Below are 25,159 nucleotides of genomic sequence, written 5' to 3'. Positions count from 1 at the left end.
CTCCCCTGCCCTCATCTCCCATCCATGTCCAACGATTCTCCTCTCTCCCCTGCCCTTCATGTCCAGCGAATCTCTCTTCGCTGACCTCCCCTCCCCTCCATGTTCAGTATGTCTCCTCTGCCCCCTGCCCTCCCCTCTCATCCATGTCCAGCAATTCTCTCTTCCCTGCCCTCCTCTCCCCTCCTCTCCATGTCCAGCATGGAGAGGAGAGGGGAGGGCAGGGGAGGGAGGCGATATGCTGGACATGGAGGGGAGGGCAGGGGAGAGAGGAGAATCGCGACTTCGGGTAAAAGATTTTGGAGCGCGAGAGCAGGAACAGAAGGGTGCGGGCTACTGAGCCGGACCTCAGGGAAAAGGTGCCGGTACAAAAAAAGCACTGTATGTATCCCTCATTGATAAGTCTCTGACTCTAAAGTTTAGCAATTTCATTAAAGCAAAATGTATTTTCACATTTCACAAACTCTTCCTATCCAAGCAGACTGTTTTATATTTTTTTGATTAACAAGAAGTCTTTATTGAAAAAATGAAAGAGCCCTGTACAGCCATGGAAAATTACAACTGTATCATTAAGAAAATATCATTCTCTATATTTCATACCGAACAGTATTCATCTTACAAGGTTCACTTCTAATGACAGCATATGTCTAGACTTCACTTTTTATTCCTATTTTCCCCCATAAGAAATATCCTTAACCAAAAGCAAAATATCAAACCAAGCCTAATTATAGAAAAGAACCCACCCTTCTAACCCAGTACAATACCCAGCAAATAACACAATCACCTATAATCAGCAGTCAAATAGTCACAACAACCCCATTTATGATCCCAAACCCAAAGGGGCCCATATTCTTCCCCATTTTGCCATTTGCTTGCGATCCTTTGCTAGTAGTCTCTCTTTTTCTGCGATATTTCCAAGCAAAGTTTTCCACCTAATTATTGAAGGACAGTTTCGCTGTTTCCAAGCTTGTGCAATGGTCAGTCTGCCTGCACATAAACAATGTTTCGCTAGGATCTTGCCCTCTTCTTTGAGTCCTAAAATATTTTTGTGAAATAAATACACTGCAGGGTCCCATGGTATATCCACTCCTACCCACTGTTGCATCCTCCCCTGGATAGCTCTCCAGAATGCTCCCACCTTTCTGCATGTCCACCATATGTGGCCCATGGTGCCCATTTGACCACAGTCTCCCCAGCATTTCTGAGATACTGTTTTCAACATATGGTGTAATCTTACTGGGGTCAGATACCAATGATATATTATTTTCGTAACATTTTCCTGAATATTTATCCCTGGGGAGATCTGTGCTGAGCCTCTTTCAAATCTCTGCCACTCCGCCTCTGTGTACTTTACTCCCAATTCTTTTTCCCACTGGTCTCGATGTCTAGAGTTCTGTGGAAGTTTATCTCTCAAGTAGCCATATAGCAAGGAAATTAGACCCCTTGTTCCCTGTTCTCTTACACATAATTCCTCTAAGAACGTGACCTCTCCAAACAGATTAGCTCTTATTCCTGGGGAGTGTAGAAAATGGATTAGTTGCGTGTATGCGTATTGATCCCTCCGAGAGAGGTTATAGGTTTCAGCTAATTCTGAGAATGTGACAAATCTCTCTCCACTTAATAATTGTCCCCAAAGATCAAGACCACTCTGTGCCCACTTAGTAAAGTTTGAGGGTCTACATCCCAGAGGAAAAGCTAAGTTGTATGCTATAGGGGACAGCCTAGAGTTATACACTTTCCTTCTACGTTCCATCTTATCCCAACACGAAAATGTGAAGCGAATTATAGGGCTCACCTCCATTCCCAACCGCCTATGTTTAGGTGCTAGCCATAATATATGTCCTAATTTTAATGGGCTACGAAGTAGGTACTGTTCTGCCCTTATCCAAAGTTTATGAGAGGTCTCCTGGAACCATTCTACTGCCACTTTGACTTGGGCTGCCCTGTGGTAGAACTCCAAGTGGGGGACTCCCAGTCTTCCCTTAGATTTACGAGCCATATAGGTCACGCTGGAATGAATTCTCGGCTTATTCCCTTTCCAAATAAACTTTGTTAATCGACTCTGTACGCATTGAAGCAAATGTTCATCTATTGGCAGTGGTATTGATTGAAAGAGGTGTAATAGGCATGGCAAAATGTTCATTTTTACTGTGGCTATCCTGCCAAACCAAGACAAGCCAAGAGGTTCCCATCTATCCAAATCTGCCTTAAACTCAGTAACTAAAGGAGTATAATTCACCTCACTTAGGCGTTGCAGATTACTAATGAGGAGAACTCCTAGATATCGGATGCCATCGGTCACCCATTTCAATGGGAACAATTGCTGACATGCCTGGTAAATTTGCGCTTCCACACCTTGAGCCAATGCTTCCATCTTGGTATAATTAATTTTGAAACCAGAGACTTTTCCGTAGGCATCTAGGGTTTGAAATAGCTTTGGAAGGGAGTCCAAAGGTGAAGTGATTGTCAATAGAACATCATCCGCAAATAGCGCTACCTTGGACTCCCATTCCCCTACCTTCACTCCGGTGATTCCCGGATCGTTTCTAATGGCCCATGCCAGGGGCTCCATCACCATGGCAAACAGGAGAGGTGATAATGGACACCCTTGGCGTGTTCCTCTTTGTAAGTCAAAGAAGGGGGAAACCTGTCCATTGATCTTTAAGCAAGCTTTAGGTCTAGTATAGAATTCTTCTATCCAACCCATAAATTTAGTGCCAAAACCAAGACAGTGCATAGTCTGATATAGAAAGGACCAATGTACCCTATCGAATGCCTTTTTGGCGTCAATACTTAACAGACAGTAGGGTAAATTTCTTTGCTTTGCAGCATACATAACATCAATTGTTCGCCTTATGTTGTCAGAGGCTTGTCTATTCGCAATGAATCCCACTTGATCTGGGTGAATAATAGATGGAAGAACTATGGTTAATCTGGTGGCCAACACCTTTGCCAGTATACGCACATCCACATTTAAGATCGAGATTGGCCGGTAGGAAGAACATTCGGTCACATCTTTTTTGGGCTTAGGGATTACGGCAATCCATGCCTCTCGCATAGTTTCTGGCATGCTTTCCCCAGTTCGTATAGAGTTTAACACCTCTGCTAACAGAGGTGCCAGGTATGGAGCAAACTTTTTATAAAATTCGCTTGTATACCCGTCTAGCCCAGGTGCTTTACCAGTTTTTAAAGATTTAATGGCATTGAGCACTTCCTTTGCCTCGATAGGAGCATCAAGCACTTCCCTGTGTTCTAGGGAGATACGTGGCAAACATAATTTCTCTAAATATGACCGAACTTCCCCCTCCTGTATCGAGCCATCCTTAGAGTACAATGCAGCATAATACTGGCTAAATCGGTTTCTAATCTCTTGCGACTGTCGGAGACTCTCTCCTTGTTGTCCCTTAATACAAAAAATGGTACGCTCTACCCGAAGCTTTCGCAGTTTAAGCGCTAGCTGCTTGCTAATCTTATTTTTCTTTGTATAATTATGAAACTTTAACTTCTCATTAAGAAAGTCTAACTCCTGGCTTAGCAAGGCATCTAATTGTATCCTCTTAGCTTGTAAGGCTCGGTAGTGTTTGAGAGAGCCTGTACTTTTATGATTTAGTTCCAGTTCCCTGATCTGGCTTCTCAACTGGGTCAGTTCGCTCTCTCTTTTCCGTTTAAGTCGCCTTGCCACCGCCATGAAGTGGCCTCGGGACACTGCCTTGAGTGCATCCCAAACTACTGCTACTGGTGGGCCTGAATTCAAGTTAAATGACAAATATTCCTCAAGTACTTTAGTATACTCAATGCACGCCTCTTCCTTTTTTAATATTGTATTATTGAAAGTCCAGGTACCTCCCCTTTTCTCTGTCAGATGACTGTCCCACTGTAGCATACACGGGGCGTGGTCGGAGAGGGTAATATTTCCAATTTGTGCTCTCCCAATCTGAGTTCCCAACAGTTTATCTATAAGGATGTAATCTATTCGGGAGTATGTCTGATGAATTTGAGACGCCACCTGAAATTAAATATGACCAAAACCGAGCTTCTCATTTTCCCCCCCAAACCCACCTCCCCGCTCCCCCCGTTTTCTATTTCTGTTGATGGCTCTCTCATTCTCCCTGTCTCCTCAGCTCGAAACCTTGGGGTCATCTTTGACTCTTCTCTCTCCTTCTCTGCTCATATCCAGCAGATTGCCAAGACCTGTCGTTTCTTTCTTTACAACATCCGTAAAATCCGCCCCTTTCTTTCCGAGCACTCTACCAAAACCCTCATCCACACCCTTGTCACCTCTCGTTTAGACTACTGCAATCTGCTTCTTGCTGGCCTCCCACTTAGTCACCTCTCCCCTCTCCAGTCGGTTCAAAACTCTGCTGCCCGTCTCATCTTCCGCCAGGGTCACTTTACTCATACTACCCCTCTCCTCAAGACCTTTCACTGGCTCCCTATCCGTTTTCGCATCCTGTTCAAACTTCTTCTACTAACCTATAAATGTATTCACTCTGCTGCTCCCCAGTATCTCTCCACACTCGTCCTTCCCTACACCCCTTCCCGTGCACTCCGCTCCATGGATAAATCCTTCTTATCTGTTCCCTTCTCCACTACTGCCAACTCCAGACTTCGCGCCTTCTGTCTCGCTGCACCCTACGTCTGGAATAAACTTCCTGAGCCCCTACGTCTTGCCCCATCCTTGGCCACCTTTAAATCTAGACTGAAAGCCCACCTCTTTAACATTGCTTTTGACTCGTAACCACTTGTAACCACTCGCCTCCACCTACCCTCCTCTCTTCCTTCCCGTCCACATTAATTGATTTGATTTGCTTACTTTATTTATTTTTTGTCTATTAGATTGTAAGCTCTTTGAGCAGGGACTGTCTTTCTTCTATGTTTGTGCAGCGCTGCGTATGCCTTGTAGCGCTATAGAAATGCTAAATAGTAGTAGTAGTAGTAGTAGTAGTAGTCACGTTCTCCGGGGTGGCTGTCCCTCCAGCAATCACAAAGCCCCACATCTTCCACAAAAGTGGCAAAGTTTTTGGCAATTACCTTATCATTCCTTGTGGGAGAGCCAGTTCGGTCCAAGTCTGGTTGCAATGTGGCATTGAAGTCGCCACCTAGTATCACAGAACCTCCTATCACTTCCAACAATTTTCGCTTTAGTAACTGAAAGAAAGAGTGCTGTTCCATGTTGGGGCCATAAATAGATCCGAATGTAACTTCCCTGTTTTCTATAGTACCTCTAATCAAAACATATCGCCCTTTTGGGTCCCGTTTCACCTGATGGACCTGCAGAGAAAGATTATTATGAAAAAGTAAGGCTACCCCTCTTTGTTTCTTGTTAGAGATATCAGATGCAAAATAGATTTTTTAATATTGGGGGTGCCTAAACAAAGTTTCATGGGCTCTCTTCAAGTGTGTTTCCTGTAGCATTATGACATGCGGTTTCAATCTCATAAGTTCTTGCCACACTAATTGGCGCTTTCTCGGAGCATTAAGGCCCCTTACGTTAAGGGTTACCATATGTAAATTATGTATCATTAGGGTTGTGTCGACCTAGACCAGGTCTTAAGCATGGTCGCTGTTTCTGAGTAATGTACTTCCCATATCCCCCTTCCCTACCCCTCCCTTCCCCCCTCCCTCCCAATATCTCCCTAATGGCAAAGAGAGACGAGGGGAGATCCAAAAATAGGAATCTCTCCTGTCTTTCAACCCCGGCCAAGACAGCAAACCCATCCACAACCCATCGCCCCGTCCCCCTGCAACATTCCTCTCTCTTATTTTACACAGATAATAACTATATCTTCCCCTTTTTATCTCCTATATTCACACATTGATGTATTTGCAAGACACTACCAGTTATATTTGTTCACTCAGTCCCGGCAGAGTTCATGTGGCAGATTTAGATGCAGTCAGTCGGGATTTCTCTGCTTTATTGAAGACCTGTTGCCACTGCCGCACTTTGTCTCGTGTTGCTGTGGTCGTTGTCGTGGGTGTAGGCTCTGACTCCATGTCCATCAGCCCCGCCGCTTGCAACCGTTGTCGAGCCGTGTCTACAGTTCGGACCTTATGGAGTTGACCCGCTATGGTGAAGCACAGAGAAAACGGGAACGCCCATCGATATTTAATATTATGTTTTCCCAGGGCCTCCAAGATGGGTTTCATGTTTCGTCTTTGTTGTAGGGTATATGCTGAGAGGTCCTGGTATATAGTAACTGTATTTTCTTGAAATTGTAAGTCCTTCTTCTGTCTAGATAGGGCAAGCACATTTTTCTTTTCAGCATACTTCCAGAAACGCACAACAATATCTCGTGGCTTGTTGGCCAATGGTTTTCCCAGAGCCCTATGGGCCCTCTCAATTTCAGGGAGCGCTGTTTCTGGGGTCGCTTCCATTAATTGTGCGCAAAGTTCGTTTATTATTTTTGGTATGTCTTCTTGCTCACCCACCTCCGGAATTCCCTGGAAGCGTAAGTTATTTCTTCGCCCCCGATTTTCAATGTCATCCATCTTGTATTGTAATTCCTCTAACTGAGTAGAAAATCCATCTTCTCGCTGCTTTACTTGCGTCAACAGTTCGTCCTGCTCATCAACTCGGCCTTCAAGCTCTTCCAGCCGGGCCCCGACTTCTTTTATCTCGCCTCTCAAATTGTCTATACTTTCAACAATTTCTGATTTCATATGAGCCAAGTCTTTTCGGAGATCTTTAAGTATTTTGGCAAACTGCGACTCTCGAGTGTTGCCCGCTTTGTCTTCAGAGCGCATCGACTTGGAGTCTGAAACATCCTCGTGCTGCGGAGAAGCATGGCGGCCGGATGCCTTGCTCATCCTTTGGCTACTCCTCGCACCGCTTTTGGGGTCTGATAATTTTGATTTCTGCGACATCTTGGCTTAAACAATTGCCAGCAGTTATTTAACTTGCAAATGCTATCGTGTTCGTCGCTCTGTGTTGCTATGCTAGCTATTTGAACGAGAGGAGTCCGGGAGCCGCAAGCTCAGGCTGCCATCGAGGGAGCTGACGTCCCAGAATGTTTTATATTGATTTATTTATTGCATTTGTATCCCACATTTTCCCACCTCTTTGCAGGCTCAATGTAACATAGTAAATTACAGCAGATAAAGACCTGTATGGTCCATCTAGTCTGCCCAACAAGATAAACTTATTTTACATGGTATGTGATAATTTATATGTATACCTGAGTTTGATTTGTCCTTGCCATTCTCAGGGCACAGACTGTAGAAGTCTGCCCAGCACTCTTCTTATGCTAAGTTCTGATACTAATGATGAAGTCCCTTAAAATATACACTCAAGCCCATCCATATCTATTCAGTCACAATCAGGGCAGAGACTGTAGAAGTCTGCCCAGCAATGTTCATATACTAACCGTTTTGAAGATTCTGGTGGCTTACAATACATCATGAATGGTGGAGATATATAAGAAATAAACATTTAGTAATTACACACAAAAAAAGCAATCAGATTTTAACTTACCAGCTCTTCAACACAGCTAAACTTCCTCTTTGAACCTACTGTTTGAACCATCAGCCAATGAAATGGCTTTTAGCTATAGATATCTCAGGTTACTTGATAATTATGCACACATCATTGCAGGCATGCCCTCCTCTCAGTGTACATGCTCAGAAAAAAAAAACCAAAAACTTTGAACCACTTACAGATTTTAACAAACAATTACACTATTTATTTTTTGTTTCTCCCCAGTCTCACTTGCACACCTCCCTCCAAACCTGTTCTCTTTAATTTGAATGTTGTTCAAGCTCACCCTGAATGAGGAGTTCTTCCCACACCAAAGACATATATAGCACTGGTTGTACTCTTTGAAGCAACTTTAGCAGAGCGTGTCTGCCTCAGTTAGCACTGCTGGGCTGCCTTCCCTTCCTGATGCGGAGAGGGAAGGGCAGGGAAGAGAGGAGAATCACAACTTCAGGTAAAAGATTTTGCAAGTGAGCGGACCTGGACAGTGCCCTCCAGAGGTCGGTGCCCCCCTGTGGTGCTTACCCCGCTTACCGTGTTGGCATGGCCCTGCTTCCAGATACTGTCTAGCGGCAGGTGAACCACCTCATCAAGACAGAGCACTAAAGCAGAAACCAGGCAGGGCTGGGGCTGGAGGCAGGCAAAGCTGGAGCTGGAGATAGGCAGGGCTGAAACTAGAGCTGAAGACGAGCAGGGCTGGAACTGGAGCTGAAGACAAGCAGGACTGGAACTGGAGTTGAAGATGAGCAGGACTGGAACTGGAGCTGAAGACGACCAGGGCTGGAACTGGAGCTGAAGACAAGCAGGGCTGGGACTGGAGCAGAGATCAGGAAAAGCAGATCAAATCAAATCAAAATCAGGCACACACAACTAGGCAGGAAACCTCATTGCAAAGGCAATGCATGAGAGTCCCATAGTTCCTTATAAAGCCCTCAGTAAAGATGTCACAACCTCTGGAGGCTTGGAATGCACTGAAGAACACAGCAAGGGCACCAGAGAGAGGCTAGAATACTGGGACATCAGACTGAGGCTTGGGTAGTCTCTGGAGTGAGGCTTGAACAACAGGGGAAAAGGCAGTAGAGGAACATAGTGCCAGAGAGGCAGTGTGGAGAAGCTGCTGAAGCCAACTATCAGAAGGAAAGGTGAGTTGGGACGTGGGGGCACGGCCTCGGCCTTGACATGCCTGATTAGCTATGCCAGTACATCATTGAATATTGGCCAACACCAACAAAAGTGCTGAGTGCTGCTGGCTAAAAATTGGCTGATTTATTAACAAAAAATTGAAAGGAATCAAAAATGTTAGAAAATTGGAGAAGTCTAAAACTATCCTGAAAATAAATAAAAAATGTATGTTCACTTTCTTCAGAGAGAATGCCATTTACCACCATCAAAGACAGTAATTGGCAAACTTGATTGGTGCTGCTTGCTTTCCTTCACAAACATGAGTACTGCAGCTGAGCAAAATCACATTTTTCCTGAATAGAAGTCTCCAAGACTTCCTTTCTGTGTACCACATGCAGATATGTAACTGTAAATCTTAAAACTGCACTTTCCTTATTTGTGATTGAATGGTGCCCCCAACCTCAACTATTCCTAAGCTGTCAGAGTTAGCTGCAACGCTGTGATCCCATAATGTCAATAACATGTCAAAATAATGATGGAACATGAAATTAAGCATTTTGAGGTTAATTTTTGATGTTTGTGGGGGAGTTTGCAGGATCTGCAAACTAATTTTCAAAGGGACATTCCTCACTGAGTTTACTGTTGAAAATTCAGGGGTCCTAAGATGCAGACTTTTGAAAGATATGGACAGGGATATGAAAATAAAATACTGCATTTAATAAAATACTTTTCCTCAACTCAATCCCATCCCTTTTTGTCACAGCAAAAAGTATGCATATCATGAAAGGATGGTTGTCCTTTCAGTGCTGTAATTTACCAGAGTAACTGTGCAGTTTCCTCTTGAAATTTACTGTGTTAGGGGTTGGCTCACTAGAATATATTGACCTCTTGCTATTTCTTAGCATGGGTTATCCTGTACATTAAAGGTTATATTCTATATATGATGCCAAAAGAATTGGCGTGTAAAAAGCGCTATTCTATAAGTCGCACTTAAAGTTAGGTGAGGTTTATAGAATAGCACTTATGCCCAGGAATTGCACCTAATTTTAGGCATGGCCATTTGCACCAACTAAAACGCGGTGCACATGTATGCGCCTACATTAGGCGCATATCACCGTTATTCTATAACAATGCACTTTAATTTTTGAAACACCCCGGTTACACCCATGACTCTCCCACAAATCACATGCAAATATGTGCAGAACCCATGCCTAAATTTATGCACATAAATGTCAAATCAAATTAGTGCCAATAATTGCTTGTTAAAAGGCCAATTATTGGTGCTAATTAGCTCATTATTCAATTAAATTGTGCACACAAATTGGGTGTGTACTCAAATTTGCATGCATAATTTTTGGCAACTTTTATATAATTGGGGGGGGGGGGGTAAGGGGCTATCTCTCTATAGATCACCTAAAGTTAGGCATTGGTGTACACTAAGGACTAGATTCTATATATGACACCTGAAAATTTGGAGCTGAAAATATTTCTAGGCATATTCTATAAACTGCGTTTAGATTTAGATGCGGTTTACAGAATATGCCTAGCTGGTTTATAGAATACACCTAGCGGCCATGCCCACCCCTAACACTAGAGGCATCCATTTATGCCAAGTAAAACTTGATGTAAATATCAATGCCTAAGTTAGGCCCAAAGCAGGTGTATTCTATAACTGTGTGTGCAGATTCTTGGAACGCCCACAGTCCACTCACCATGCCCCCTTTTTGGCAGCATGCATTAGAATTTATGCACACCACTTTACAGAATACACTATTGAGCCCAAAATCCAGAATAAGACCAGATTTTTGTGTGCAATATTTGGTCACGCAACATAGAATCCGTAAACGCCAATTTTGTAACAGCAGATGTGCATGCAACTGCTGTTGTAGAGTGCTAACACAAGTGTACATTTACATGCTAACCTTTTATGTGTGAGCACTTTTGGCAGCTCAATGACTGACGTAAATGCTCCACAGCCCCTTTAAATTTGCACTCTTGGAATTTGAGCACACAACTTATAGAATGCCAACTAAGGCAGCTGTGCACGTAACTGCCAATTAGTGCCAATTAGCTCTACTATAGCCAATAATTGCTTGCCAAGGCTAATTAACAGCTAATTAATTCATTAGGTTACACGACCACCTGACCTTGTTCTATAAGTTGTATGTGCAACTTTGCACACTAGTTGGAAGTTTGGGTGTGCAACTTTACAGAATTAGGGGGTAATTGATCTGCCCTATCATTTTTAATGGAGCCAGTTCACTAGCCTGTGTATATTAGACCTTATGAAAGCTAGCACTAGTTAGCAGGCTTTATCAATCAGGCTCTTAAATTTAAATCACAGCAACTTGGCTAAATCCCAAAATGCACAGTAATGATTGGTGCCATTGGCAGAACTTCCTTGTCATAAGTTAGAGAGATGGGGAGAGTGACTCCAAGGCTGTACTCAACAGTGTCGTTGGGAAAAACCAGAAGGAGCAAATTTAACCATTGTATATTTTACCAGGACAGCTGTGAAAGAAAAAAAAAATCCTTTCAGAACATTTTCTTCTTGAAAATCAATATTTTACAACTAGTAGAAAACTGTGTCCCCACCCCCACTCCATCCCATATTCTGTGCACAACTCCAGGTTATTAATCATCTTCAAGCTGAAGTGATAACATGTCAGAAGGGAACACAGTATAAGCACAGCACACGGTGTTAGACAGAGCACACCAATATTTCATGCTGCTGGGAGCTGATTACATAAATTGCTTTGAAAAGTGATTCCTCCTTCTTGGAAGTTTTAATGTCCTGAATGAAAAATCCATCTGCGGAAGGTATAATTAATCCTTCCTACGTACAGCGCTAAAGGTTCAATGTTGCTATGTCTCAGTCCTCATGCACCATCTGCTCCAAATTTGCCTATCACCTACCTATGACCCTATTATGAAAATAATTTTTCCTATTCTGTATTTATAGAAGAAACTCCGAAATGAAAAATCAAGCTGAATGTTTATTAGTCTTTTTCCTTAGTTCATTGTTTTTAGAACAAATTATATATATATATATATATATATATATAATTTTTGAGGGGGTACTGAGTACCGGCACCTTTTCCGTTGTCTGCTAAAATTGACCTACGATCCTCATATTTTAATGAAAGAGCTCAGGCTCTACATACAAATTCTGCCATCATAGATTTTGTGACTGGTTGCAGGGGGCCTGGCATTTGAGTACCAGCACCTTTTTCGCTAGAAAAAATGCACTGTATATATATATATATATATATATATATATACATAAGCGTATGCTCTGTTTAACTGCATGCAATACTTCAGTCCCGTTTTTGGCACCATCAATTTCTATGGGGACAAACTTCGGTTTAGTGCACCACTGATAAGTGCAAGATTTGCTTATATGCATAGTTTAAGACCGCTCCTCTGCAGCGCGGACGGAATATGGAAGCCGATTGGCGCTTGACAACCAACGAGATTTCAAATTTACCTCCCCTTTAACTGCCATAGGCAGAATAAGTTAAAAAATGTTGTTAGAGTGTACACCGGGGTCGTCGTCATCACGGCAGCGGAATTGTAAGACTTTAACACTGGTTGAACGAATAGAAGTTCTTAAAAAATTAGAAAACAAACAGTCAAGCATCTATTGCTAAAGAATATGGTGTCAATCCCAGTCAAATTTCACGTGTCTTGAAGCAGAAAGACCAGCTTCTGGAAGACTGGCAAAACAACTGCTTATGGAGAAAGCTAACCAGCTAGCTGAAAGTCTTAGACTAATTGAATTCAAAGCCACTGTTGGATGGTTGGAAAGATGGAAGGAGAGGAACAACATAAAATTCAAGAAACAGCATGATGAGAAAGAAAACTCTGATGACTTTGGTGCTGAAAATTGGGTTGTTTCAGTTCTTCCTACCATCTTGAACGAGTTTACACCTCATGAAATTTTCAATGCTACTACTACTACTACTACTATTTAGCATTTCTATAGCGCTACAAGGCATACGCAGCGCTGCACAAACATAGAAGAAAGACAGTCCCTGCTCAAAGAGCTTACAATCTAATAGACAAAAAAAATAAATAAAGTAAGCAAATCAAATCAATTAATGTGAACGGGAAGGAAGAGAGGAGGGTAGGTGGAGGCGAGTGGTTACAAGTGGTTACAAGTCAAAAGCAATGTTAAAGAGATGGGCTTTCAGTCTAGATTTAAAGGTGGCCAAGGATGGGGCAAGACGTAGGGGCTCAGGAAGTTTATTCCAGGTGTAGGGTGCAGCGAGACAGAAGGCGCGAAGTCTGGAGTTGGCAGTAGTGGAGAAGGGAACAGATAAGAAGGATTTATCCATGGAGCGGAGTGCACGGGAAGGGGTGTAGGGAAGGACGAGTGTGGAGAGATACTGGGGAGCAGCAGAGTGAGTACATTTATAGGTTAGTAGAAGAAGTTTGAACAGGATGCGAAAACGGATAGGGAGCCAGTGAAGGGTCTTGAGGAGAGGGGTAGTATGAGTAAAGTGACCCTGGCAGAAGATGAGACGGGCAGCAGAGTTTTGAACTGACTGGAGAGGGGAGAGGTGACTAAGTGGGAGGCCAGCAAGAAGCAGATTGCAGTAGTCTAAACGAGAGGTGACAAGGGTGTGGATGAGGGTTTTGGTAGAGTGCTCGGAAAGAAAGGGGCGGATTTTATGGATGTTGTAAAGAAAGAAACGACAGGTCTTGGCGGTCTGCTGGATATGAGCAGAGAAGGAGAGAGAAGAGTCAAAGATGACCCCAAGGTTTCGAGCTGAGGAGACAGGGAGAATGAGAGAGCCATCAACAGAAATAGAAAACGGGGGGAGCTGATGAAAACAGTCTCTACTGGCGAGCGATTCTTGATGGAACACTTGCATTCAAACATGCCGAAACTACTGGAGGTAAAACGTCGAAGGACCGACTGATGATCCTCCTTTGCTGCAATATGGATGGGAGTGAGAAGTTGGAACCCCTCGTCATTGGAAAGAGTAAACAGCCCCGTTGCTTCAAGAAAGTTAAGCGACTTCCTGTGTCATACGAGGCTAACACAAATTCATGGATGACTGGGGAAATTCGGAAGCAGTGGCTAAAGAAGTTAGACACTAGAATGCGGGCACAAAAGCGTCAGATTTTGTTGCTTTGTGATAATTGTGCTGCACACACGAATGATGTCAAGCTGTCTAACGTCAAGGTGGTCTTCTTGTCACCAAACACTACCTCTCTGATCCAACCTATGGATCAGGACATAATAGCCAATTTCAAACAACATTATCGGGCTCTTGTGCTACGTCGTCTGATGAGCATTATTATGGATAACCAGACTGGCAAGGATAATCTATCACTGTTGGATTCCCTACATATGCAGAAAGAAGCCTGGAATCATGTTACACAGGCAACCATTGTGAACTGCTACAAGCGGGTAAGCTTTGTTAAGAATGTGGAGGGGGATACATCTGTTGCAAACGTGTCAGATGAACAGGTTATTGACATCCCAGCCGGTGTTACTAAAGAGGAGTTTCATTGCTACGTAGCTGTTGATTATTATCTACAAACAGCTGACGACAGCACTGATGTGGAGATATGCGCCTACACGCAGGTAACAACGACTGATGGTGAAACAGAGGATGAAATGAGCAGCGAGGCATATGCTGACAAAATTCAACAAACTCCACCTGTCACTTTTGCAAGAGCGCTGGAGAGTCTCAACACTGTGCCGGGCCTATCTGGAGGCCACTGGATGTCAGTGCTATGACAGTTTTTACCGTCTGGCAGAAGTAGTCTATGGAACTCACAGACCCATTAGTGTACAGAGGACTATAACTGATTACTTCAAATAAGCCTAATGTCAGTTAACGGAGACTGTATACTGTATAATATAATAAACAGTACTGTACATATGTTTATCAGATGTCAAGCGTTTTTGGGTCACAACGGTTAAGTGCACACTCTGGTTAACTGCATGCATTTCTTTGGTCCCAGACCCTTGCACTTAAGCGGATATGATATATGAGTGAAGGAGTGGTCTGATGGTTATGGTACCAGGCTGACAACCAGGGAAGCTCAATTCAAATCCTGCTGCTGCTCCATGTGGTCTTAAGCAAGTCACGTAACCCTAGGTACAAACTTAGGAGTTTTTTTTACTAACCCATGGTAAAATTTGCAGTTACCTTGGCTTAATGCGAGACTTTACCTCATGGCAGTTGCAAAGGTAATGCGACAACTATATAAATAAATATGTTCCTTTTCAGGAGAGTGAACTGTATAGCCTACATGGATTCCTGACGTAGCAGGTAATAAAGAGGACATGTTTCAAAGAATTTATCTGGGTAAATCGGCCTGACAACAGTTTGTTGGGGGCCTATTATTTTAGGGAGACATGAAGATTCTGCTTGCTAACCATCAGTTTCAAATTGGGCCATAGGCAACACTCTGTATCTCATTAATTGTGTAGATCAGTTGTGAAAGCCTAATTTATAGCCGTCCCCTAATTCTGTTTGCGACTAGCGCCCATATTTTCATGTGCAATTTATAGAATAGTCAGTTGTGTGCATAACTTAATGTAAACTTTAGTTGCTAATTGGTGTTAAGAACCAATTATTGGCTGTGAGCTGGGACCCTGTTTTTACTGCCTTTGCTTCTGCATTGTTTCAGGGGTTACCATTGTTTTCTGTATTAGCCGACTTTTCATTTATCCAACAACGGGTCCGTCACATTTAGGTCAGATAATCGAGACTTTGCTGTATTTGTTAAACCTCATTTTGCTCATACTTTTACCTCCAATGAGCAGAGACATTCCTAGGAGTGGAGCTGAGTAGGGCTTGAACTTTTTGATTTTCAGAAGCATTGCAAATATATTTGAGAAGCTTTTGTGCCTATTAAGCAGCAGATCTGAATGTGTGCAATTTTCTCTGTGCGTGCTTTTCCGTAGAAAAGTGGTATAACTGATGTATGCACTGATTTCACAAGTTATGTCATCTGTTATAAAATTGCCCTTCTACTGTGGCACTGCTTTCATTTTCTGAAGAGTCTCTAGAATCCAATATTTATATGAGTACAGGCACTTCCAACAAACCAGCTGTAACAGCAGCAGATAAAGTGTGGTTGAATGAGCTCGTTTCAAAGTTCTAAAGCCAAAGCTATTAATCTGTAATCATGTCTGGTTTTTTTTTAAGTTAAAATTGGCTTACAGAAATCACAGATGTGTGACCTTTCTACACCCACACATTGGGTTTATCACAAAGCTTTGCACTGCTTCATTTTCATATTAGTGTTACTATCTCTGTTTTCTTTGTTTGCAAATTTTCTTTTTTATCCAGCCTTAAATGTGACATGGATGTGCCACATGTAACAGGATGTTCCTTATACAGCTGCAGGGTTTGGCCATTTGTGGAATCTTCACATAATGTCTGAAGTGCTTTTGGGGAAAAAAATAAGGGGCCCTTTTACTAAAGTGGCTAGAATCTGTGTTTAGCATGGGAATGGGGTTTTAGCATGGGAATTTCCTGTCCACGAAGCCCAGAGTTTTTATTTTTTGCAGGTCCCATGCTCATTTTTTCACTAGTGTGTGGCTCCTGCAAAAAATTAGCACGAAAGCACTCACCACCTCCTACTTAGGAGGGCCTAGGTGCTCCCACATTAACTTTGTGTTTTCTAGTTACCGTATACAAATTAGATCACATCAGCAGGATAATGCAAGAATGCTCATGACATGCCCCCTGTAAAAAAATAGTTAACACAGGCTCAGCACGCAGAAAATGGGAAAATACCATAAAACGCTGTAACTTAAGGTTTTCTCATGCACTAACCATGTGTTAGGGCTTTAACACCTTTTGGTAAAAGGGCCCCTAAATCACCAGGGCTGCTACACTCTTTCTTAAATCTTTCATAATGTGGGGGGTAGTTTTATATCTACACAAATACTTTACCAAATGTTCAAAGGTAGAGTGTATGCATTCTTCAGCTTAATAAAAGTACCCTAGGGAAACCATGCTATTTTCTTTTTCTGCCATTTGGAATGCACACAAGTTCCCTCGGATTCTGTATAGCGTGCCTAGAGATCTGCACCAGTTGTGGTGCGGATTCTATATCAATGCATGTAACTTAACAAGCTTAACAAGCTATTGAGCGCCGATAACAGCACTTAACGAGCAATAATGATCACTCATTGGCACTGATTAGAATTTAGGCAGATAACTCGCTAAGCATATTCTGTAATGATGTGCGCCAAACTTCTAACATGCATATAAAAAGGGCGTGGTTATGGGTGGGGAAATGGGTATTTTGTGAGCATTCTGAAATGTATGCGCCTAGTTATAGAATATGGCCCATTGCGCCTAAATCTACACATCAGGATATATGCCACATTTTCATTGGTGTAAATGGATGCGCATAGATTTAGGCGCTAAAATATCAACAAAGCATATTCTATAGTCAGCGCCTAAATCTAGACACCGATTATAGAATATGCTTAGTTGGCACTGATTTTAGCGCCAATTTTTTAGACGCCATATATAGAATCTCCATGTTATGGAAAAATTATGTGGATACACTCAAAAATTTTAATCCTCTTTGTGTGCCAATCTCTTTCCAAACACTGGGTAACCTTATATGTAGAAAGACCACATGCAAGTCAGTTTAACTGCATATATGGCAAGCAATTTTGTAACCTGTAGAATGACCTTAGAAAATTATCCTCTATCATTCTCCTCCAAAATAATATCTAAAAAATTAAAATATTTTATAAAGTCTTATAGTCAATTGAAATACTAGATTGGAAGCTATGAAATAAGCAGCTGAATTTCATCTTTATGTCATCCTTGCATTTTGTTTTTTTTTCTCTAACACATCAGAAAAGAGAGAATTTTGCGAAGAAATATGTTTATTTTTATCTTTGTTCAGGCCCTCCAAACCATCACAGTCAGTCTACGTTGAGACCACCTCTGCCACCCCCTCATAACCACACGCTGTCCCATCACCATTCTTCTGCCAACTCCCTGAACAGGAACTCCCTTACGAACCGGAGGAATCAGATCCACGCTCCGCCTCCTGCACCCAATGACCTGGCCACAACCCCAGAGTCTGTGCAACTTCAGGACAGCTGGGTTCTCAACAGCAATGTACCTCTGGAGACCAGGTGAGCCATGATTGGTGGCAGTTTGTAGTCATGTGCATTTTAGAAAATGGAAAACAGAGAACCTTGGCAGTCTGCAAATATTGTCGTCCACGACCTGAATTTTCCCTAAATATTCAGTGCTGGTGCCCATACATAGCCTGGTACTGAATATCTGGGGCTAAGTTTGCTCACGGGCTGAATGTCATCTGGACAAGCTTTTGGAACCAGTAAGGATCATTGAAAGTAAGGGAGTAGAGATGAGGCATCTTCAAGTATTAGTTGACTTAATAAATCTTTTATTTCCAATCCATAACTCTGTAGAGATTTTAGCAATCCTATAAGCTGTGATGTGGGGTAATAGTGAGGGGCATGACTCTCCTCTGTACACCCCTACCTGGTCTTTAATTTATAATGTTAAAAGTGCCCCTTTTCTACTGCTTATCTGTTTGGTCTAGTGGAGACAGCAGTCATCTCTGGCTGCTCTTGCTCTGGTGACTCCTTGTTAAAGAAATGGTGCCTCTGAAGCTCTGGAATTCGTTTCCAGAGAATGTGGTAAAGGCAGTTAGCTTAGCGGGGTTTTAAAAAAGGTCTGGATGGCTTCCTAAAGGAAAAGTCCATAGACCATTATTAAATTGACTTGGGGAAAATCCACTGCTATTTCTGGGATAAGCAGCATAAAATGTATTGAACTTTTCGGGATCTTACCAGGTATTTATGACCTGGATTGGCCACTGTTGAAAACAGGATGCTGAGCTGGGTGGACCTTTGGTCTGTCCCAGTGTGACAATACTTATGAGTTTCTAATGGGAGCCATATTTAGCTTCACAAATTAACAGACCAAGTAAAGGTGCAATGAGGTGCACATATCTCCTCTCTTTGTTGAACTTCATTGGTTACCCTTAAAGGCAAGTATTGATTTTAAACTAGCATGCTTTGTTTTAAAAATCTTCAATGGGTTGATCCCAGAAGATTTTCTTTCCTTGCTGTCCTTTCCTAATGGCTCTAAAACATATAGGTTAAAGCATGATTTGATTTTTCCATCTTTCAAACTTATCTATTATAATAGGGTTTTAGAAAAATCTTTCTCTTACAATATCCTTTTAATATGGAAGACCCCCCTCAATCTCATTAAGGGCAAACTATTCTTATAATCTGATTTGCAAAACTTTGAAAACCACTTTGTTTCAGAAGTTTTTAATTAACATTTAGTTCAGTATTCCATAATGTTCTTTGCATGTTTTGTTTCAACCTGTAAACCACCTTGTGTCCATATGGTGAGGAAAGACAGTATAGAAGCATCGAGATTAGATTGACCCTAACCACCATTTTCATTCAAGGGAAGGAGGCTTGTTTAAAGAGCAGGCCAGCACCTTTAAAAGATACTTCTATACTGCTAAAACCACAAGTTATAAGTGGTTTACAAAGTCAAGAAACCAAAGTCCTCAGGAATTACTTATCATCAGTCTCAATTATTTTATTTTATGTTATTTTATTTATTTATTTGTTACATTTGTATCCCACCTTTTCCCACTTATTAGTAGGCTCAAAGTGGCTTACATAGTTCCGGAGAGGTGGTTACAGACTCCGGTGTGAAGAAATACAGTGTAGGGGTACCGTTACAGTGACAAATAAGTAAAGAAATATTGGTAAATAGGTTGGGGTGGTTCATCCCAAGCAGAATGCTAGGGTGGGATCATGTGTCGGGGTTGAGTACTGTCCATTTCCTGGTTAACTTATCATATTTCATTATTCAATATTTATGTCAGTTCTGTGGGGTATGCCTTTTTGAAAAGGTGAGTCTTTAGGTTTTTTCAGAATTTTAGATGATTATTCGTGTTTTTCGGGCGTTTTGGTAGTGTATTCCAGAGCTGTGTGCATATGTAGGAGAAACTTGATGCGTATGTTGATTTATACTTCAGGCCCTTACAACTTGGGAAGTGAAGGGTTAAGTATGTTCTGGCTGATTCAGTTGTGTTTCTAATAGATAAGTCGATTAGTTCAGTCATATATATTAAACAAATCATCTAAAAGTACAGTCTTAAGCCTTTTCCTAAAATACAAGTAATCAGTTATCACATCCATACCTATCAGTACATTTTTCCAAACTTTAGGAGCTTGAAAAGCCAACAGTTTTTCAAAGAGATTATTAAATCACTCTCTTAGAAGATGGCGATAAACAAGGTTGATACCATGTTTCCCCGAAAATAAGACAGTGTCTTATATTAATTTTTGGTCCCAAAGATGCGCTAGGTCTTATTTTCAGGGGATGTCTTATTCGAGAGTAGTAGGGGGACTGTAGCGGTCGGGAACAGTATTGAAGTGGGGGGCGGTATCCTGCAGGAGTAGGCCGTGGCTTGCCTATCTGCCTACAGTGACCGCAGGACTCGAGCGGAGCAGAGCCGCCTTGGCCGGGCTGGGAATGGAGGAGGGGTATGAACTAGGGAAGGTAATGGAATGTGGGGCCAGGCTGCTCTGGCTGGGGGTCTCGGGAGGTTGTGAGAGGGCTTAGGGAGCAGGATCATCCCTACCGTATTACAAACGTTAAAAAAAAAATTCTAAGGTAGCTCCGTTCCCCGTTGGTGGCACTTTATGCGCTCCTCCTGTACATTTGCAACACTTTCCATCCTTCTAGTCTGACTTAGCCCTTGGGTGATGGAGCAGTGCCGAAAGGGCTCGGTTACTCATTTTCTTTTCTTTTATTATTTCTGCAAGGGGGATGTTTCTTTTCTTTCCGGACTCACTTACCGGTAGTTGATCTTCACAAAAGCGTGAAGGAGGATGGTAGGAGTCCGCTGGACAATAGATTTTCCACCTCAGTCTTGTTTCTTGCATTTCTTTTATGTTATTTTGTCTTTGGGTTGCAGCGAAAAAAATTAAGGTTTCTGTGTCCATGTCCCATTGGGGCCAAACAAAAACTTTGCTAGGTCTTACTTTTGGGGGAGGCCTTATATTTAGCAATTTAGCAAAACCTCTACTAGGTCTTATTTTCAGGGGATGTCTTATTTTCGGGGAAACAGGGTAGTTATGCAATCTCCTATGTCTAGCAAAAGTAGTAAAAACCAAATAGTCCAAAAGATATCCCGAGCATTCTCTATTCAAAACCTTATACACAAGAAAATATAAACAGCACCCTAGCCTTAGGCAACCAGTGAAGCTCTTCATAATATTTTGAAATTCAATCAAATTTATGTCAACAAGCAATTAACTTTACAGCGGTATTCTGAACAGACTGTACCTTTCAGAACATTTGTTTAGAAGCTCCTAAAATTATTCTAAATTGGGGACATACAATGCTTCCAGCTGCAGCAATACAAATGCAGTTTTTGCGAGAGTCCTGATTACTGAAGTACTGCGGGTTAAGGAATCCTACAGTAGTTTCCTGTGATAATATAGCACGCAAACATGCAGTTTACTGCAGTTTAGTAATTAAGTATCATAATTCAGAATAATTTATAGCTGGATTTATTGTAACTTATGAGCCATACTTATGCTGATGTCCAGCCAAAATTATCGAGATGAAGTACAACAGCAAATAAAGGCCATTGTTTTCTGGTGCAGTGCTAAGGACTTCAGTTGATCTCTGTCCTTATGCTCACTCTATTGCAAGTGAGGATCCTTACTTATCCCAGGCTTTCTTCTCCCTCCCAACTACATATTGGTTCTGAGACCTAGATGAATAGTTGGTATTTCACTGACAAACTTTGAGCCATGAACCCCCTTCCCCCTTTTGACCCTACTGTATGTGGGCATGCATTTTATGCACAAAACCTATATGATAATGGGCAAAAGGACATTTCTCCATTCAGATATGTGTGTTATAATCAAGGGTATCATTAACAATGGGTATATGGGGCCCATGCCCAAAATCTCCTTTTCAGTGCAATTTTAACTGGCCACTCCAGGAGCTTTGTGTTCTACTCTAGTCCCTTGCCTTCTTTATGTCTTCCCCCTCAAAATCCTAGCTCTGTGTTTGGGGAAGATGTGTAAATGCAGAAGCTTTTTGAACATCGTGGGCCAACTTCTTAAAAACAAGAAAATCAGAAATCAATCGAAGCTCAAGAGCTTGAAAAGGAAGTTATGAAGAGCCAGCATGCTGCAGGAAAAAAAGTGCCAGAGGGCAAGATGGGGGGGGGGGGGGGGGGGGGGGGGGGGGGGGTGAATACAGAGGAAGAGGCTTAAAGGGAATGCAGACCCAGATGTGGTAGTGGGGGAGGAGGACATGAGGGGAGACAAGGCTAGACATGGAGTACAGTCTGAGGAGAGAAGGACTCAGAGAGCCTAGAGAGGGACTAGAAGCTGAGGGAGAGCTGGGGCCAGAGGGCTCAGAAAGACAAATAGAGAGGGAGTGGGAGTTAAGCAGGATTCAGACTTAGACAGCAGAAAAAGAGGCACACAGGGGCTCTTTTACTAAGCTGCGGTAGGCTCTTTGCTTCTGCAACAAATGCCTAAATGAGACTACCGCCAGGCCTGCGCACCCTCCTGGCAGTAATTTCAGGTTTGGTGCATGCCCATAATTCCTAGATGAATTATTTATTTATTTCCTCCTACCCGGTCTGGTTCCAGCAGTAATCGACACTTGGCGGTTGCCGACCGGTCACCGAGCATGTAGCACATGAGCCTTTACTGCTAGATCAATGGGTAGTGTTATGGGCTGAGGCTGATTTTGGTCATGCACTGGTTTCATTTTTATTACAGGCCCTTTTCCTGTCCCATTAAAAAAAAGCGCCCTTTTTTGTAGATGTGGTAAAAACTGGCCCGGCGTATGCCCAATACACGTGTCTATGCTATCGCAGGCCACTTTTTACTGCGGTTTAGTAAAAGGGCCCCTTAAACCTGTGGGAGAGGCGGACCAGTACTCTATTTAGGAGAACATTACATAAAGGATGGGAATGGGGAAAAGAGTCGGGAGTAGGTAAGACATGGTGGAAAGGAATGGAAAGGAGTGAAAGACAAGAAAGGGATCTGTGTGTAAGCTATGAGGCTGTTTAATAACTGGAAAGGGAAACTGATAAGGAGTAAAATATAGAAGAAAGCAGTTGGAGATTGAGGAGGGGATGAGACAAAAAAGAAACTGGACCTTGACAAGGGATGAGAAACAGGGGAGGTGAGTAGAGTGGGGGTTATGAAGGAGTAGGGAGTGACCGAATGATAGAGGAAATAGGCTGAGTAAACAGAGAGAGGGATGAGAGAACTTGGAGGAAGTGTGTAGATGACATGAAAATGGGAGGAGATGGAAAGCTGATAGGTAGATGAGAAAGGACCAGAAAAAGAGAGACAGGGAGAGAAAGGAATAAAATCTAACTATGAAAGGACAGAGGCAAATAATAGAGGAATAAACAGATAAAAGGGAAATATCAATGTCAGAAACAGAGGAAGGGGGATATAGAAAACAGGAAGAGAATACAAAGAATATGGAGGAAAAAGACCTTGGAAAACCTATGAGCAGATTAAAAAGAGGAAAGAGAACAAGAGAGACTAGGATCAATAACATTATAAAAATAAAATGGTCAGACAACAAAGGTAAGAAACAATTTTTTTTCAGTCTAGTGATTGGAATGCCAGTTTGGAAATGTGCATCTCTCAAATCAGTTTCTTTTTCTACAGTGTTGCACTGCAAGCAGGGTATGACTTATCAGGGGTTCCCTTACATTTTTTTAAATATATTTCTAATTTGTAGTTAGGCATTCTGTATTTGATAAGGGTGTGTCTGTATTATGAGTGTGTAAGGGATTGTGCTAGTGTATATATCATGTTTAAGAAGCTATAATAGTATTGTTTAGTTTGGTTTGTTTTTCCATCTGGAGGTGTAGTTGTGAAGAAACGGTGTGATTTAAGCCTATAAAATGTATTGGATATTTTTCTTTCTTAAATATGTCTGACATGTATTTCTCCTGTTTGGCCAGCAGATGGTGCTTGAAGTGCCTGTAGTGATGTAACCAGTTTTTATTTGAAACTTGACTGTTCTGGGCTCTGATTGGCCTGGAGTTTTGAAATTACCCAGCAGTGGCTGACTGATGCTTAAGTTTGAGCCCAGGAGAAGGAGAGAGAGATCTCTTTGCTGAAGCTCTGTGAACAATTATATGTCCTGATCTCCCCAGATACTTTCTAGGAAGTATGCAAGTGTTTAGTTAGTGTTATAATTGATCCATATTTCAGGTACCTGTTATTGTTTGCCAATTGCACTATTTTGTTCCACTGTTCAGTATTTTTTAAGAGAATAAACATAATTGTTTGTTTGCCCTGTTTGTGTGGTCTGATAAAGAATCCTGGTGGTTTGAGTGTTGGGTCTGTGAGTGCTTTCTGGGAATTGTGGGACCACTGGGAGTGTGGCTTCAGTAACCTAGAAATCACTAGGGATAATTGGAGAGCGGGAGACTCGCCCAGAGGCGGTTGTGACCCGGTCGGTGGGAGGAGGGTGCTAGTGTAGAGCATGAGCGACAGGTGCTGATGGACCTGAGCTGTGCTGGGGATAGACCCTCTAAGTGGCCGCTGGGTAACCCCAGGCGGGTGGCTAGGTGTTTCATGACAATAGTATTTGCAGTGCTTCCTTTTCATAGGTAGGAATGTTGCTGTTGCATCTGGCAGTATGACATAATATAGGGTCTGAGTGCAATTTTGCAGGGTTTTCTAAAGCTTCACAATGTCCTTGAAGACAGAGGGAGTTTGTGTTGTTGTAACCTAGGTCTTGAATAGTATGAATGAAGCAAAGCTTCTTTGTAGTGATGAGACAAAATAAACTTAAAGGGTAGATCTCTCCATGACTTCTGTAGAACTCTTCAAACTTTCTGTTATATTCAGGGTGTCTGAAGAAACATCCCCTAAAGATCTCTGAGAGCGCTCCTGAGCTACATGGGACCTAGAAATTAAATAAATCTTGTGCAAAGGAGAAACATTTTGTTCAAACTATATATAGCATTCCTTAAGGAACCAATAAAATGGCTCTTTAGGAGTTAGCTGTTAACAATTTAGGGAACTTCAAAAGTCTCTGGTTCAATTATCTCATATAATTAGCAACATTTTCAATCCTCTGCTGGAAAATCATTTTATCTTGAATTAAAGATGTTTGAGTCTGTTGGAATTGGACAGACAAATCCTCAACTTTTAAAGTATTTTGCTCCGTAGTCTATTCCAACTTCCGAATTCTAGTTGAGTTTTATTGAACAGAGAGGGTCAGACCAGCACATATAATACTAGTTGAGTTCTATATATGGCACTTTGAGTTGCATGCACACATTTGGCTGTGTGGTCAAAATGTGAGCAAACTTAATTGAATAATGAGCCAGTCAGTGCTGATAATTGTGCAATAATACGCAATTATAGGCACTAATTAGAATTTATGTGCATATCTATTTAGGTGTATTCTATAAAGAGGTGCACCAAACTTTTAGCATGCACATCAGAAAAAGGGCCACACCTGTGGCAAGAAAATGGGTGGGTCTTGGGCATTGCCAAAAGAT

General features: G+C 42.1%; 1 protein-coding gene across 1 annotated transcript in view; it reads left to right on the top strand.

The window, feature by feature from the left end:
• The window catches only part of TENM2 (teneurin transmembrane protein 2), a 1,250,894-nt gene that overhangs the window by 249,627 nt on the left and 976,108 nt on the right, over positions 1-25,159 (top strand). Inside the window, exon 3 of the mRNA XM_030212543.1 lies at positions 17,489-17,723. Within this exon, the coding sequence (XP_030068403.1) occupies positions 17,489-17,723 (235 nt within the window). The remainder of the gene's footprint in view (positions 1-17,488; positions 17,724-25,159) is intronic.

This window comes from Microcaecilia unicolor, chromosome 8, assembly GCF_901765095.1.
Source record: "Microcaecilia unicolor chromosome 8, aMicUni1.1, whole genome shotgun sequence".
Classification (NCBI taxonomy): Eukaryota; Metazoa; Chordata; class Amphibia; order Gymnophiona; family Siphonopidae; genus Microcaecilia; species Microcaecilia unicolor.
Note: the sequence above shows the minus strand (reverse complement) of the source record. Positions and strands in the feature narration are given on the sequence as shown.